This window comes from Henckelia pumila, chromosome 4 (genome assembly GCF_033568475.1).
Source record: "Henckelia pumila isolate YLH828 chromosome 4, ASM3356847v2, whole genome shotgun sequence".
NCBI lineage: Eukaryota > Viridiplantae > Streptophyta > Magnoliopsida > Lamiales > Gesneriaceae > Henckelia > Henckelia pumila.
Window position 1 is genome coordinate 1,588,747 of NC_133123.1, and position 15,420 is coordinate 1,604,166.

Here is a 15,420-nt window from a genome sequence, read left to right on the forward strand (position 1 = left end):
GATACATCAATTCATAACTTTCACACTAAACAAAGAGTTTATTAAATACGTAACAATTATTAAGAAACGATCTATAAGCCAGTTGAAACAAATATCTGATTTGATCAAATTTTTTATATCAAAAGTATTAAAAATTGGCCATTGTAGCACTTATTTCATTAATTAACCGAATACAATAAGTCAAAGAATACACGATCAATACAAAACCGAAACCCCTCCCAAGCAAAAATCAATCGAGAGAATGAATGAATATCTTCAAGTAACGCAGGTGCTGGGTTCATTCAGACAACACTCCTCAGGCATTGTGGCGAACCTCTTCTTATCCTGACAATAATCATACACCACGAGGTTCCTCTGCACCCAAGCATAATCCATGTTCTGAGTCTCCGAGAGATGCCACGCATTGTATTGATCCCACCAATGTTCCGTTGTGGTGGATACACAGGCGGGATAAGGGTCCTCCCATTGGCACCCATCCGCCACGAAACCCGTGTAAGACGACACAAAGGGTGCTTTTGTCCAGTTTGTTTTCTCTAGACCACCTCTTGTTGCCCAGTCATCCGCGTTCCAGATGCTCGAAAACAAGTACATTGGCTTCTGGTTGGGGAAGAAGTTGTTTGTGTAGTTGGTGTTCTTGTAAACTCTGATAGGGACTTGATCCACAACAAATCTATTCACAAGATGTATCAGTCAAAAACATATGGTTGACAAGTTAATATATAGATATACATAAAGCAATATCAATGCATTTTCTAGAAGCAAGAACTACAATAAGATGAGAGCAAAAAAGACTAGAAAAACTTACAGTATTTGTTCATTGTTCCACAGAAAGCCATAATCGTGATAATCCTCGGTGGGGTCGAACCATAAACTGTGTCTCATCTCGCGGTTGCCAGTTCCATTTTTGTACACGTTTGTCTGTATAATGTAAGGTTGCCCTGTTCTGTTCCCCAAGAACTCGAAGTCTAGCTCATCCCTCTCCGGCCCTGCCGCATTTTCAGTGCACATCTGCATCCGATTAAATGGGGATTAAGATAAACTATCGATCGATTCTCTCCATCGGTAGAAATAAGTGCAAAACTTACATAATAAGCAGTCACCACTCCAGCTGAGTCGCCTCCAACAAGTTTGAGTTTCATGCTGAACCAACCGAATCTGTATCTCTGCTTTGTCATAAACCCGCAACCTACAAGAAAACGAAATGGGCAAATTCCAAAAAAATCGTGTTCATTAAATGCTTCTGATACTTCAAACACCATCCGCTAGCTAGCTAACCAACCTGCTTGTTTATCCAGGGAAAGATACCAGATCTGCCCATCTGCAGAAGTTTTGAAGTTAGTGGCAGGACAAGTCTTGCTGAAATTATCATCAAATGACCCTTTTGACACTGCGGCCTCAGAAAATGGGCCAAGTAGAGCAAGAACATTGGCGGTGAAGACAAGAAGAGGGAGAGAAAGATGAGCCCTTTTCTCCATTTGTCGAGAGAATTTAGAATTCTGAGATTGGAGACTGTCTACGAACAGAATATTTAAAGTAAAGTAATCAAACTAGTTGTACTTAAGAAATGTAAGAATTTGGATCCGGGCCTAAATCAAGATCTATTTTTTTGATTAGATTTGAAATTGATTTGTTAAAAAGGGCATTGGAGAAAAGGAAATGACCGACAACTGTGGAGAGATTTCGAATTGAGATTCGGGGCTGCCCCAAAAAGAAAGTAAAAATGGATGGGACCAAGATGTTTGCATGAAAGAACGTGGGAGAACCTAATCCTGCCTTAGAATAATCCCATATATATGACAGTCACAGCTGGTTCTTGACGGAGCCCAACGTACGTAGTCGAGTAGATCTATTTGTTGGAGTTGTAAGGTTTGCTATTGCTGTTAAAATTGCGATATACATAGTTTGTTCTTTTATTTTTTGTTTTTGTTTTTAGGGTAAAAAATATTTCTTATGTTGCTTTTGAAGTGAGAGATTTTATTTGGAGAATGATTTGAGAGAAGAATTTGAGATTCATGATTGGATTTGAGATTTAGTTCAATTTTGTGTATTTATTCAAGTCAGATATTTTTAAATCGATGTATTTGAAATTTATCTATCAATTCACACGCAACATTAGTTTATCTTAGAACTTAGAAGATGTATAATGAATGATTTTTTCAAAATATTCTTTCTAACTAGTATAATTTATTAATTTCTACACATGAATTAGATGAAGGAGTGTGGAATTACTTATGAAACATGTTGACTGGTACGAATGAAGTTGAATAGATTAATTTTAAGAAAGTTGGAATGAGTGTATCATTCAATTATATTGATATGAGATATCTTGGTGATTATAATAGGAAACTAAGTATGTGGTGAGATAAGTTTGATTGGGTTCAAAGATTTTATGTCGTCATAACTTATATGAGACAGTCTCATGGGTTAATTTATTTGACAGATTTTCAATCCGACTCGATTAATTAAAAAATGTATTTTTTAATATATAGATCTAATCAACCACGTTTTTTGATATAAATTTGTGAAATCATCTCACAAAAGATATATATATATATATATATATATTATTTTATTAACCAAAAATACATGAAAATAAAAAAAAAGAAAAGAATATATAGCAATACTTTGGTTTTGGGCTCGACTCAAAATATTTTGTAGAATAGTTTTCCAGCTGAAAACAAGCTCTCCACTCTCCATGCACTTGATTCCGAATTTATGCGCAATAGTCGGAACATAACATTATTCAAATATCTTGTGTGACTTTTTTAGAGCAAATGATCCAAATAATTATACTACATAAATCATAAATTCACTTGTATCAGGCTCTAAAATATAAATACAAAACAAAAAGTTAATGTAAAAATATGTTGGGAGAAGTTATTGAGGGAGGAGCTTATGTGGTCTACAACGCGAAAAAACACGGACAAAAAGTTATCATACATAATTGATTTAATAAAATTTAATAAACATATTGTGAAAATCTACTCCAATTCTGACAGTTTGGCCGAGTGGTCTAAGGCGCCAGATTTAGGCTCTGGTCCGAAAGGGCGTGGGTTCAAATCCCACAGCTGTCATCTCTAGCCGAAATTTATTTTGTTCTAATTTTATTTTGTTTAATTTAATTAATATAAATAAACCTTAATAAATGTGATATGAATCCTGTTGATGGACCTGGTGCAATATGCAGTGGCGAAATATAGAAGCCCAACTCTTATATTATATAGCTTCAGTATAGAAACCCAATCCTTAGTTCTTTATCTATATGGCTTCTTCGCTCAGCCCACTCCCTACTTTAAGTCCAGCCCAATGAAATATATAAACTGTCGATAATAGTTAACTAATCTATTTTATTTCCATGAAAATGAAAGTGATTGCGGAGTACTTGATGTTTTATATTAGTTAAAAGTATATCATTATTTCCACAAGTCATTATCAACCTTTTCCAGGAGATTTTTTTTAGGGTGTTTTGATAATAATTATGTTTTTATATGTGATATGTCAAATACCTAATTAAAAATATGATTAGGTTTCACAATTCCATATGGGAAAAAGTGAAAACGTTGTGTTGGAGATATTTTTTGCAATTTGCATGATGCATCTTGCTGCCCTCTTGACAATATAAATATAAAATTAATAAATGAGACAGTAGCAAATAGCAACACCATTTTTTTTTTTCCAAGAGTCATGTTACATGTAAAACACACCGTTACACGATATATTTGAAATCTAATATATAATCATAAACACATTTTAGTTGAAATAACTCATTTTTCAAACAAATGTATCTTCTTTTTTTTTCCGCAATCGATATTGCGATTTTCTTTTCACTTAATAATGAAAAAATATCTTAAAACTTTGTGATACTAGTTTCTTTCCACGTAATGAATTTGGAGTCAGAGTGCTGGTTTTGTCAGCATGCACAGATTGATGGACTCGCAAGTTCCCAATATTATATTCCCGAGGTGCCATCAATGCACTCAACTAACTAAATAACAATAATAATTCTGAATCGTTCAAATTCTATCTTACTATCTCCCCACCATTTCAGATCTTTTTTCTCAGATATTTTCAATCCCCACCCTCACTTTTCCAGCATATATATCTCTCTTCTCAACTGCTCCATAGCAACCAAATCTTGATCCTTTCACTGCACATACCATCCCATTTGTTCAAATGGCAGCCATGGCCACAACCTTCACCTCTCCTCTTTCCAAGACTGCGTTTTTGGATAACAAGACCTCTTTCCATGGATCTTCCTTCATCCCCACTCGCGATGTTCCAGCTCAACCCATCAAATCTTCCAGGCAGAACATGCCGATTTCCATGTCCGCCACCCCATCGTACAATCTCGACAACTTTAAGTTCAATCCCATTAAAGAATCCATCGTCTCCCGCGAGATGACCAGGCGTTACATGACGGACATGATCACCTTCGCCGACACCGACGTCGTCGTGGTCGGCGCCGGCTCTGCTGGTCTCTCCTGCGCCTACGAGCTCAGCAAGAACCCCGCCATCAACATCGCCATCATCGAACAATCCGTCAGCCCAGGCGGCGGCGCTTGGCTCGGCGGCCAGCTGTTCTCTGCCATGGTCGTCCGCAAGCCGGCTCACAAGTTCCTGGACGAACTCGAGGTGGAGTACGACGAGCAGGAACACTACGTTGTGATCAAGCACGCCGCTCTTTTCACCTCCACCATCATGAGCAAACTCCTGGCGCGGCCCAATGTGAAGCTGTTCAACGCCGTGGCGGCGGAGGATTTGATCGTCAAGGGTGGGAGAGTGGCTGGAGTGGTCACGAACTGGGCTTTGGTGTCGATGAATCACGACACACAGTCGTGTATGGACCCGAATGTGATGGAGTCGAAAGTGGTGGTGAGTTCTTGCGGCCACGACGGACCTTTCGGCGCCACCGGGGTGAAGAGATTGAAGAGCATCGGAATGATTGACAACGTTCCCGGCATGAAGGCCCTGGATATGAACACAGCTGAAGACGCCATTGTCAGGCTTACGAGGGAAATTGTGCCTGGAATGATCGTTACAGGCATGGAAGTTGCAGAGATCGATGGAGCCCCAAGAATGGTAAATCGACAACTGCTCTAATTTTACCATTGATATTCAATGATGTTGAATGAATGATATGAACTTGCGTGTGTGTGTGTGTGTGTATTTTACAGGGCCCAACCTTCGGGGCTATGATGATTTCTGGACAAAAGGCTGCCCACCTGGCATTGAAAGCTCTGGGGCAGCCAAATGCGTTGGATGGTTCATACAGTGAAATCAAAACTGGTCAGCCTGAATTCACTTTAGCCTCCATGCCATCTGATGAGATTGTGGATGCATAAATCGAGTTAATAAGCTTCAAAGTAGCAGGCAGCAAATAAATTGTAGTAATAAGAAGATAGTTTGTAGATGTTTGGTATATGATTTTTGTTGAAATGCTCATCTTTTTCTGGTTTTCATGTTTTTACTTGATGGTAGCTAGTCATTTCTGTTTCAAAGCTTTATGGTCCAAATCCAAAATCAAGTTTTTGTCGATATTAATTTCTCAAGACGAATGTGGTAAAAGCCAAGGGTTCTGTGAATGATAATACACAAATACGAGAAACCAGCACTTCATCAATGTTAAAGGTGCATTTAAATCTGAAACAAGTTCTAACTATTGACTTCAAAATGAGATTCACCAGACAAACAAGTAGTCAGGCAATACAAAGAACAAAAGGACAACATTCAAAACCAAGATCATGTAAAATTGCAAACTGAGGCGAGTAGAGGTTATGGATTCGCGCAGCTATAGGTTCATCCTTGGAGAAGGTACGTAGCCACTGCACGAGTAGCTTGGATCGCTTTCAAAGTGTCCGATTCCATTATCCAATACCTCCAACAGGACTGGATGGCTTTAAGAACACTTTCCTTAATGGCAATGAGTTCTGCTAAACGAGGAGCAAATCTGGCGGTTAAAGATTATGCACTTGCCCTCAACAAAAAGTATATGATCATCACATTCTCTTCCAACAAATCCAACGCCAAAATGGTCGAAAGAGTCTTTAACTTCCGCATCCACATTCACTGAGAGCTCCCGGAGGAGGAGCCTGCCGAGCCGAGGTGTAAATGAAGGTGAAAGTTGATCCACGGAGTCATTGTTACAATGTATATTTCGAAAGTTATTGCCAGTTCTAGCTGCACATTCAAGAACATCATCACTTGAAAGCACCATTCACTGGAAATAAGAATATTTCTGGCCTCCCTAGTGCTCCAAAAAAGCAAACAAAGTTTTCAAAACCATCGCCAGAACCTTGTTCAAACATCCAGCAAAATAGAGCATCAAAAGAAGTGTCAGGAAAAGAATTGAGAAGAAGCCAGAGGGTTGTTTTCTTCCATAGTTATTACAGGAAACTGATCTATAGCGATTGACTACAAGAAAGAAAAAGAGAAAAAGAAAATAAAAGAAAAGAAAACAGGGAACTCTATAGCGATTTAGTCCTTAATATTTGTAAAGTGCGACATCAGTTAAAAGCATGGGAAACCGTAGCGTAACTAACGAAAGAGAATCACATGATCTTTTTCCACGGAGTCTCGAGTGTTCTGATCTCCTTCAGCAGAAATGAGCAGAACAAAACAGTATATAAATCTCAATGAATCCAAACGCTTCTCAATTGCAGTAACAAATCCGATAAACAACTGGAGGATCCAAAGAAAGCAAACCCAGTTAGTTTCACAAGCCTCCACTATCCTCTTGCAAAGACACGCCAAATTCTGGACTCCATTGCTCAAAACCCTCAATCTTTCCTCCAATTTTACCCCATACCGCTTCCACCAAATCTTTAATAGAATCGAAACTCGGCCTCAAATATGTCTTCAATTCTTCAAATGGGCGAGTAATAATATTGATTTCACCCCGGACCTCAATTCTCAGTGCAGGCTGACCAGAATACTGTTCGACTCCGGATTTTCGAAGCTTGGAAAATCAATTCTTGATTCACTTATTCAAGACCACCCGCCAGCCAAGATTGTTCATTTATTGATTCTATCGCGCAAAGGTGCAGGCTTTCACAGCGTTTCCCTAGTTCTGAACTCTGTTACTGAAAGGTATTGCAGTAAACAAATGTATTTACAAAGTTTACAGATATATCAGAAAGCTGTGGAATATGGGGTTGGGTTGACTGTAGTTACTTGCAATTCTTTGCTGAGTTTGTTGGTTGATAAAAATGAGCTAAGAATTGCTTGGTGCTTTTATGCTTCAATAACTAGAAACGGGGTTTCAGGAGATCAGTTTACTTGGTCTTTGGTTGCCAGAATTTTATGTAAAGAGGGGAAATTTGAGAGAGTTTCCATGATTTTAGACATGGGTATCTACACTCTGGTTATGTTTAATTTGATGATTGATTGCTGTAGCAAAAGAGGGGATTTTGAAGATGCATTTGATTATCTAAACAAAATGTGCAGCGAAAGAATCAAACCGAGTCTAAATACTTACGGTTCAATTCTCGATGGGGCATGTAAAGTTCAAGATTCAGAAGTGATTGACAGTGTATTGCATTTAATTTTGGAAAAGGGATATCTACCAGAACCAAGAGGTTCTAATTATGATTTGATAATTCAGAAGCTTAGTGATTTGGGAGCTACTTATGCTGTGGATTTGTTTTTCAAGAAAGTTTGCGACGAGGAGATTGAGGTACAACATTCTACCTATGGATGTATGCTTGGAGCATTATTATCGGAGAAAAGTAGAGTGCAAGATGCAATCAAGTTGTATAATATCATACAGGAAAAGGAAATTTTACTTACTGAGATTTGTTACAATAAGTTTGTGGCTGTTCTTTGCCAGGAAAATCCCTCACAAGATATAAGCAAATTGTTAAAAGATATAATAAGTGGAGTGTTCTGTTCTGCCACCATAGAACTTTCCAAGTACATCAGCAAATTGTGTTCAGTAGGTCGATGGAGGGAAGCGGAGGAGCTCTGGAGTTTGATTTTGGATCAAGGGTGTTTGATTGATTTGAGCACCTGTGGTTCTTTTGTGAAACACTACTGCTGTAACAGACGACTTGACTCGGCAATTCTGTTGCATGATAAGTTGGCAGGATTGAAGGGTGTCTTAGAAATAGCGACATACAATGTATTTCTCGCAGCTCTACTGAAAGAGAAGAGGATCGAAGAAGCAATCAAGGTGTTTGATTACATGAAAGCATGCAAAATGTTGAGTAGTGAAAGTTTTTCACTTATGATAAGAGGTCTGTGTCATGAAAATGAACTGAGGAAAGCCATGAAATTACATGATGAAATGCTAGTATTAGGGTATAAACCTGATAGAAAAAAATACAAGAGATTGATTTCTGGTTTTAGGTAAATGTTGGGTAATTGTTCAATATTCATTTCTGCAATTTGATCAAGGCTGCAGTAACCATTTCCGCATTTCATGGTGTCAAGAACTTATTGGGGTATGTTTTTTCAAGGGTTTGTTTCGGAAGATATACTGGAGAGTGTGCTGAATCTAATTGTTTGGTTCTATGATGTGATATAATATTACATTATTTTTTCTACAATGAGAAGATATATAAGCTTAAAGTTTGAATGAGAGGTTATAAATTTTACGGGTAAATAAATGGTATCAGCATCTTCGGTACAATTTTAAAAATAAATCGGAAAATCTTCTATTTTAAAATTAATTGTATTTAAAATCATATGTTTTAAAAGATTATTATGCATAAAAAAATTTATGAATGGGATGAACGAAGGGGTTAAACGGGTAGATTTCAACCTATCATATGATAATACTCAATGATAGATTTAATATTTCATGATTTGTTATGAAACATCCTAAAACTTCTAGTGAAATTTTTTTTTTTTTAAAATAACTCTCTAACTATAAAATAATAAATATAAATATATATATGCCCATACATATATATATTGTACTTAAAAATAACTTTACTTAATTTAATATAAATTTACACATTAAACATAAATATTAACGAAAGTACATGCACGCAAATAAATACCTAACATTAATTACTAAATAATAATCCATAAGATTGTCATAATAAAATTTCTAATAATATTTCCTTAACAAAAATCCATGCAAACTTATAAAATAAATACTAAAAATCTAGTAGTCAAACATATGCGGAAATAAATGTTCTAGTTTCAACATAAAATTTATAATTGAGCGATGGTCACGGGTACTAGCCGCCTGGATACTCATACGCCCTCGCCGCCAGTCGGGAACACATTAATTTCATTAATAATCTGCTCACCTGCACCATTTAAATCTAGTGAGCCTAGAGGCTCAGCACGTTCTATCCTTATATAACAAAATGAAACCACACACAAGCACACATCATATAAAATACGTGAATAATAATTATACGTGCATGCTCTTAAAATATTATGAATATAAACATGAGATAAAAATCATACTATTTAATCATCATGCTATAACATGTATCATCATAAATATCATGAATTAACTTATCATATTTTCTTAGTTCTCAACAGGTCGTATCCATGTCGGTGGCATCATACTGAGCGATTGATCAATCTATAAACCAACGTACGCGGCGGTGGGATTTCCACCTCTGTGCTGCCACTTCACCAGCCCTCTCAGCTGGATCCATAGGCTCATCATACTTATACATCATTAGGAAGGTCACCGGGCCCAGGTATCCCGGCCTCCAACCACATCACTTTCCACCTTCACTTCAACTTCCATAAAAATATTTTTTTATAACATGCTCTTAAACTTATCATGAAAATTCTTAATGATGCATGAACTTAAAATTTTCAATATTTCTTTATTTCATGAAAATTTGTCCGTAAATATATATTTAATTTATTTTCTTAAAAATAATACTTATATATCTAATAAAAATTCATGCATGAATTAAATATATATTTACGAACATTTATTTTTCCAAGGACTTGTTCGAGCTGCTGACCCCTAGACTTAAACTCAAAAATTCTTAGACTGGCCCAAAAACCCAAAAGCCCAACCTGACCTGGCCCATTAAGCTTCTTGGGCCCCCAAGCCCAAGAGAAACTAATGGGCTCACTTAAAATATAATTTAAGCTCATTAACTAATTAACTTAAATAAAAGCATTGTTTACCCATTAATTATTAATTAGACCGATAAAATTTCTTAAACCCGACTCCACTTGGCCCAATAATTCTCATGGATCACACGGCCCATGACAAATTAGTGGGCTCACTTCCATAATTATTAAAGCCCATTAAATTAGTCTAATTAATTAATTTAATCAAGCCCAACCCATTAATTGTTAATTAATCTCTTATTTAATTAAAATAAAAACACCCGAGCCTAAATAATAAAAATCTAGACCCGGACTAAAATTATTTGACCCATCAATTTAGACCCGAACCGGACCCGGATCCAAGGACCCAAGCCCGGCCCAAGAACACACGTGACTTACTCCCCATTCTCACTTCCTACACCTCACGGCCATGACCCTTTTCCCCTTTGCTACAGCCCAACTCCGGCCATCCCTCGCCGGAGCTCCGGCGCCTGGACCACCCCAGGGTCCAGGTGCAACCCCAGCCTAGGGCCTGGCTCGAGCCAAGCCCTGCTTGGCTCGGCCACATCCCCTAAAACCCAAGGAACCGCCACAGCCCCTCCCATGGAACAGCCCTTACTCCCTTTAACTTTCTGACCAGCTCCGGCCACCCATGGCCGGAGCTCCGACACCTAGATCACCCCAGGGTCTAGGTGCAACTCCTGGACCAGGCCTGACTCGAGCCAAGCCTTACATGGCTCGGCCAAGGCCCCTAAACCCCATGCAAGCTGCGCAGACCCCTTTTCTGGACAGCCCATGATACATTGCGTATTCCGACCAGCTCCGGCCACCAATGGCCGGAGGTCCGACGCCTGGACCACCCCAGGGTCCAAGTGTATCCCCCTGACCAGGCCTGACTCGAGCCAAGCCCATGCATGGCTCGGCCAAAGGCCCCAAACCCGACAGAAAATTCTGCACGCCTAGCTGCTGTCCCAGCCCCTTTTCCATTGGTTCCAGCCCTTCCAGCCGTGAACCACCTAGCCAAAACCGACCCTTAGGAACCCCCTTAGACCCCTGAATGAGCAGCCAGCAGTTCGAACCCAAGACATGTCCAGAAATAGTGCAAAACCGAGCCATGAAGTGCAAAAACGTGAGGAACATGCATGAACTTTAATATTTTATTTTCTAGATCAAAACACATGCAATAACAGATCTTGTAAGCATAAAATATTTGTAATATGATTTAAATGGTGTTAAAGAATGGAAATCAAACGTGCCTTGTTGAAGATTTGAACAAAACGTTGATATCGACACGTATCGGGCTCGCCGGGACGACGGGACGACGAAGAACACCAAAACCTTGAAAAGATCGGCTAAGAGCTAGTGTTTTCTGTCAAAAGTCGTGAGAATGGTGGTGAGGAAGAAAGGGTGTCGGCTGAGTGGGGAGAGACGTAGGGTAGGGAGAAATTTGGGGTTTAATATTGGGTAGATTAGGTAGAAAATAGGATAATAACCAATATAAATTGATTAGGTAGATAATATAACCTAAATATAAGATTTTTAACTTTTAAAAATATCTACTAATCTGATATATAATAGTAAATCACGAAATATAGAATTAAAGGATTTTTAAAGATCAATAAAAGTCATTAAAATGACTTATTTTGGCTAAAAATAAATTCTTAAATAAATATATTATTAAATACTAAAATTTTCTTGACAAAATACCTTAAAATATTATTTTAAGGCTCATAAAACTCATAAAATATTTTTGGCTAAATATTTTGGCATCTTGTCCGTCCACGGTCCCGCCTACGCGATCATAAAATAAACTTTCTAAGATTAATTCATAAATCACATCATACCGATTTAAATGCCGAACCAATATTTAAAACATGCCAATAAATCACATAATTCATATAATAACATATAAAATTAATTTAACACATTTTCACATTATTTTAAAAATTATTAAATCCCCTAGTTATGCATGCGGATTTACGTGCCGAATTTCTGGGCGTTACAATTCTCTCCCCCTTAAATGGAATTTCGTCCTCGAAATTTGATTTAACTTAGTCGTCTAATAACACATGACTAAAATGTTTCAAAACTAATTTTTTTTTTTTTAAACTTAAATCCCAAAAACATAATTTAATTTATATATCTAAAATTCAACTTAAATCTCAAAAAGAAGAAAAAAAAATTCCTAACTTGTCAAACTTAAAATCTAAAATCATAACTTAATCTGCAAATCTAAATGTCAAACTTACGTCTCAGAAACATACTGTAATTTCCATAAATTCTCTACGTAACCGCATTGCATAACTAATTTTTTTTTTAACTTTAAGACTGTCATAACTTTAAATTCTCCTTTCATAAATCGTTAAAACATAAGTCATGTGTTCCATGCATAAAACATAATTTAAATCATTCAAAACTTACAGACTGGCAGTGCGGCTTTCGAGCTCCGAGCAGCAAGCTAGTAACCCTCCAAGGACCAAGGCTCTGATACCAAATGAAACATCCTAAAACTTCTAGTGAAATTTTTTTTTTTTTAAAATAACTCTCTAACTATAAAATAATAAATATAAATATATATATGCCCATACATATATATATTGTACTTAAAAATAACTTTACTTAATTTAATATAAATTTACACATTAAACATAAATATTAACGAAAGTACATGCACGCAAATAAATACCTAACATTAATTACTAAATAATAATCCATAAGATTGTCATAATAAAATTTCTAATAATATTTCCTTAACAAAAATCCATGCAAACTTATAAAATAAATACTAAAAATCTAGTAGTCAAACATATGCGGAAATAAATGTTCTAGTTTCAACATAAAATTTATAATTGAGCGATGGTCACGGGTACTAGCCGCCTGGATACTCATACGCCCTCGCCGCCAGTCGGGAACACATTAATTTCATTAATAATCTGCTCACCTGCACCATTTAAATCTAGTGAGCCTAGAGGCTCAGCACGTTCTATCCTTATATAACAAAATGAAACCACACACAAGCACACATCATATAAAATACGTGAATAATAATTATACGTGCATGCTCTTAAAATATTATGAATATAAACATGAGATAAAAATCATACTATTTAATCATCATGCTATAACATGTATCATCATAAATATCATGAATTAACTTATCATATTTTCTTAGTTCTCAACAGGTCGTATCCATGTCGGTGGCATCATACTGAGCGATTGATCAATCTATAAACCAACGTACGCGGCGGTGGGATTTCCACCTCTGTGCTGCCACTTCACCAGCCCTCTCAGCTGGATCCATAGGCTCATCATACTTATACATCATTAGGAAGGTCACCGGGCCCAGGTATCCCGGCCTCCAACCACATCACTTTCCACCTTCACTTCAACTTCCATAAAAATATTTTTTTATAACATGCTCTTAAACTTATCATGAAAATTCTTAATGATGCATGAACTTAAAATTTTCAATATTTCTTTATTTCATGAAAATTTGTCCGTAAATATATATTTAATTTATTTTCTTAAAAATAATACTTATATATCTAATAAAAATTCATGCATGAATTAAATATATATTTACGAACATTTATTTTTCCAAGGACTTGTTCGAGCTGCTGACCCCTAGACTTAAACTCAAAAATTCTTAGACTGGCCCAAAAACCCAAAAGCCCAACCTGACCTGGCCCATTAAGCTTCTTGGGCCCCCAAGCCCAAGAGAAACTAATGGGCTCACTTAAAATATAATTTAAGCTCATTAAATAATTAACTTAAATAAAAGCATTGTTTACCCATTAATTATTAATTAGACCGATAAAATTTCTTAAACCCGACTCCACTTGGCCCAATAATTCTCATGGATCACACGGCCCATGACAAATTAGTGGGCTCACTTCCATAATTATTAAAGCCCATTAAATTAGTCTAATTAATTAATTTAATCAAGCCCAACCCATTAATTGTTAATTAATCTCTTATTTAATTAAAATAAAAACACCCGAGCCTAAATAATAAAAATCTAGACCCGGACTAAAATTATTTGACCCATCAATTTAGACCCGAACCGGACCCGGATCCAAGGACCCAAGCCCGGCCCAAGAACACACGTGACTTACTCCCCATTCTCACTTCCTACACCTCACGGCCATGACCCTTTTCCCCTTTGCTACAGCCCAACTCCGGCCATCCCTCGCCGGAGCTCCGGCGCCTGGACCACCCCAGGGTCCAGGTGCAACCCCAGCCTAGGGCCTGGCTCGAGCCAAGCCCTGCTTGGCTCGGCCACATCCCCTAAAACCCAAGGAACCGCCACAGCCCCTCCCATGGAACAGCCCTTACTCCCTTTAACTTTCTGACCAGCTCCGGCCACCCATGGCCGGAGCTCCGACACCTAGATCACCCCAGGGTCTAGGTGCAACTCCTGGACCAGGCCTGACTCGAGCCAAGCCTTACATGGCTCGGCCAAGGCCCCTAAACCCCATGCAAGCTGCGCAGACCCCTTTTCTGGACAGCCCATGATACATTGCGTATTCCGACCAGCTCCGGCCACCAATGGCCGGAGGTCCGACGCCTGGACCACCCCAGGGTCCAAGTGTATCCCCCTGACCAGGCCTGACTCGAGCCAAGCCCATGCATGGCTCGGCCAAAGGCCCCAAACCCGACAGAAAATTCTGCACGCCTAGCTGCTGTCCCAGCCCCTTTTCCATTGGTTCCAGCCCTTCCAGCCGTGAACCACCTAGCCAAAACCGACCCTTAGGAACCCCCTTAGACCCCTGAATGAGCAGCCAGCAGTTCGAACCCAAGACATGTCCAGAAATAGTGCAAAACCGAGCCATGAAGTGCAAAAACGTGAGGAACATGCATGAACTTTAATATTTTATTTTCTAGATCAAAACACATGCAATAACAGATCTTGTAAGCATAAAATATTTGTAATATGATTTAAATGGTGTTAAAGAATGGAAATCAAACGTGCCTTGTTGAAGATTTGAACAAAACGTTGATATCGACACGTATCGGGCTCGCCGGGACGACGGGACGACGAAGAACACCAAAACCTTGAAGAGATCGGCTAAGAGCTAGTGTTTTCTGTCAAAAGTCGTGAGAATGGTGGTGAGGAAGAAAGGGTGTCGGCTGAGTGGGGAGAGACGTAGGGTAGGGAGAAATTTGGGGTTTAATATTGGGTAGATTAGGTAGAAAATAGGATAATAACCAATATAAATTGATTAGGTAGATAATATAACCTAAATATAAGATTTTTAACTTTTAAAAATATCTACTAATCTGATATATAATAGTAAATCACGAAATATAGAATTAAAGGATTTTTAAAGATCAATAAAAGTCATTAAAATGACTTATTTTGGCTAAAAATAAATTCTTAAATAAATATAT

The 15,420-nt window shown here is 37.8% G+C and overlaps 3 protein-coding genes and 1 non-coding gene across 5 annotated transcripts; 3 read left to right on the forward strand and 1 right to left on the reverse strand.

The window, feature by feature from the left end:
* Positions 1 to 141: 141 nt before the first annotated feature.
* On the reverse strand, positions 142 to 1,866 carry LOC140865346 (probable xyloglucan endotransglucosylase/hydrolase protein 8). The gene is made up of 4 exons (XM_073269953.1): positions 1,280 to 1,866; positions 1,086 to 1,186; positions 806 to 1,008; positions 142 to 670 (listed from the first exon to the last, which is right to left on the reverse strand). The coding sequence occupies exons 1-4, from the start codon at positions 1,473 to 1,475 to the stop codon at positions 256 to 258; spliced, it is 915 nt and encodes a 304-aa protein (XP_073126054.1). The 5' UTR covers positions 1,476 to 1,866; the 3' UTR covers positions 142 to 255.
* Positions 1,867 to 2,994: 1,128 nt separating this feature from the next.
* Positions 2,995 to 3,074, forward strand: TRNAL-UAG (transfer RNA leucine (anticodon UAG)). The gene has a single exon. It is a non-coding gene; the product is annotated as a tRNA-Leu (tRNA).
* Positions 3,075 to 4,113: 1,039 nt separating this feature from the next.
* LOC140864004 (thiamine thiazole synthase 2, chloroplastic-like) lies at positions 4,114 to 5,459 on the forward strand. The gene is made up of 2 exons (XM_073267861.1): positions 4,114 to 5,079; positions 5,175 to 5,459. The coding sequence occupies exons 1-2, from the start codon at positions 4,174 to 4,176 to the stop codon at positions 5,340 to 5,342; spliced, it is 1,074 nt and encodes a 357-aa protein (XP_073123962.1). The 5' UTR covers positions 4,114 to 4,173; the 3' UTR covers positions 5,343 to 5,459.
* An 899-nt stretch (positions 5,460 to 6,358) lies between these two features.
* Positions 6,359 to 8,473, forward strand: LOC140866247 (pentatricopeptide repeat-containing protein At4g21170). Of its 2 annotated transcripts, XM_073271194.1 has the most exons (2): positions 6,359 to 7,672; positions 7,826 to 8,473. In XM_073271194.1, exons 1-2 carry the CDS (start codon positions 6,602 to 6,604, stop codon positions 8,345 to 8,347), a joined length of 1,593 nt encoding a protein of 530 aa, XP_073127295.1. In that variant the 5' UTR covers positions 6,359 to 6,601; the 3' UTR covers positions 8,348 to 8,473. The 2 variants fall into 2 exon arrangements, with proteins under 2 accessions (XP_073127295.1, XP_073127294.1); XM_073271193.1 differs by having other exon boundaries at positions 6,359 to 8,473.
* Positions 8,474 to 15,420: the final 6,947 nt, after the last annotated feature.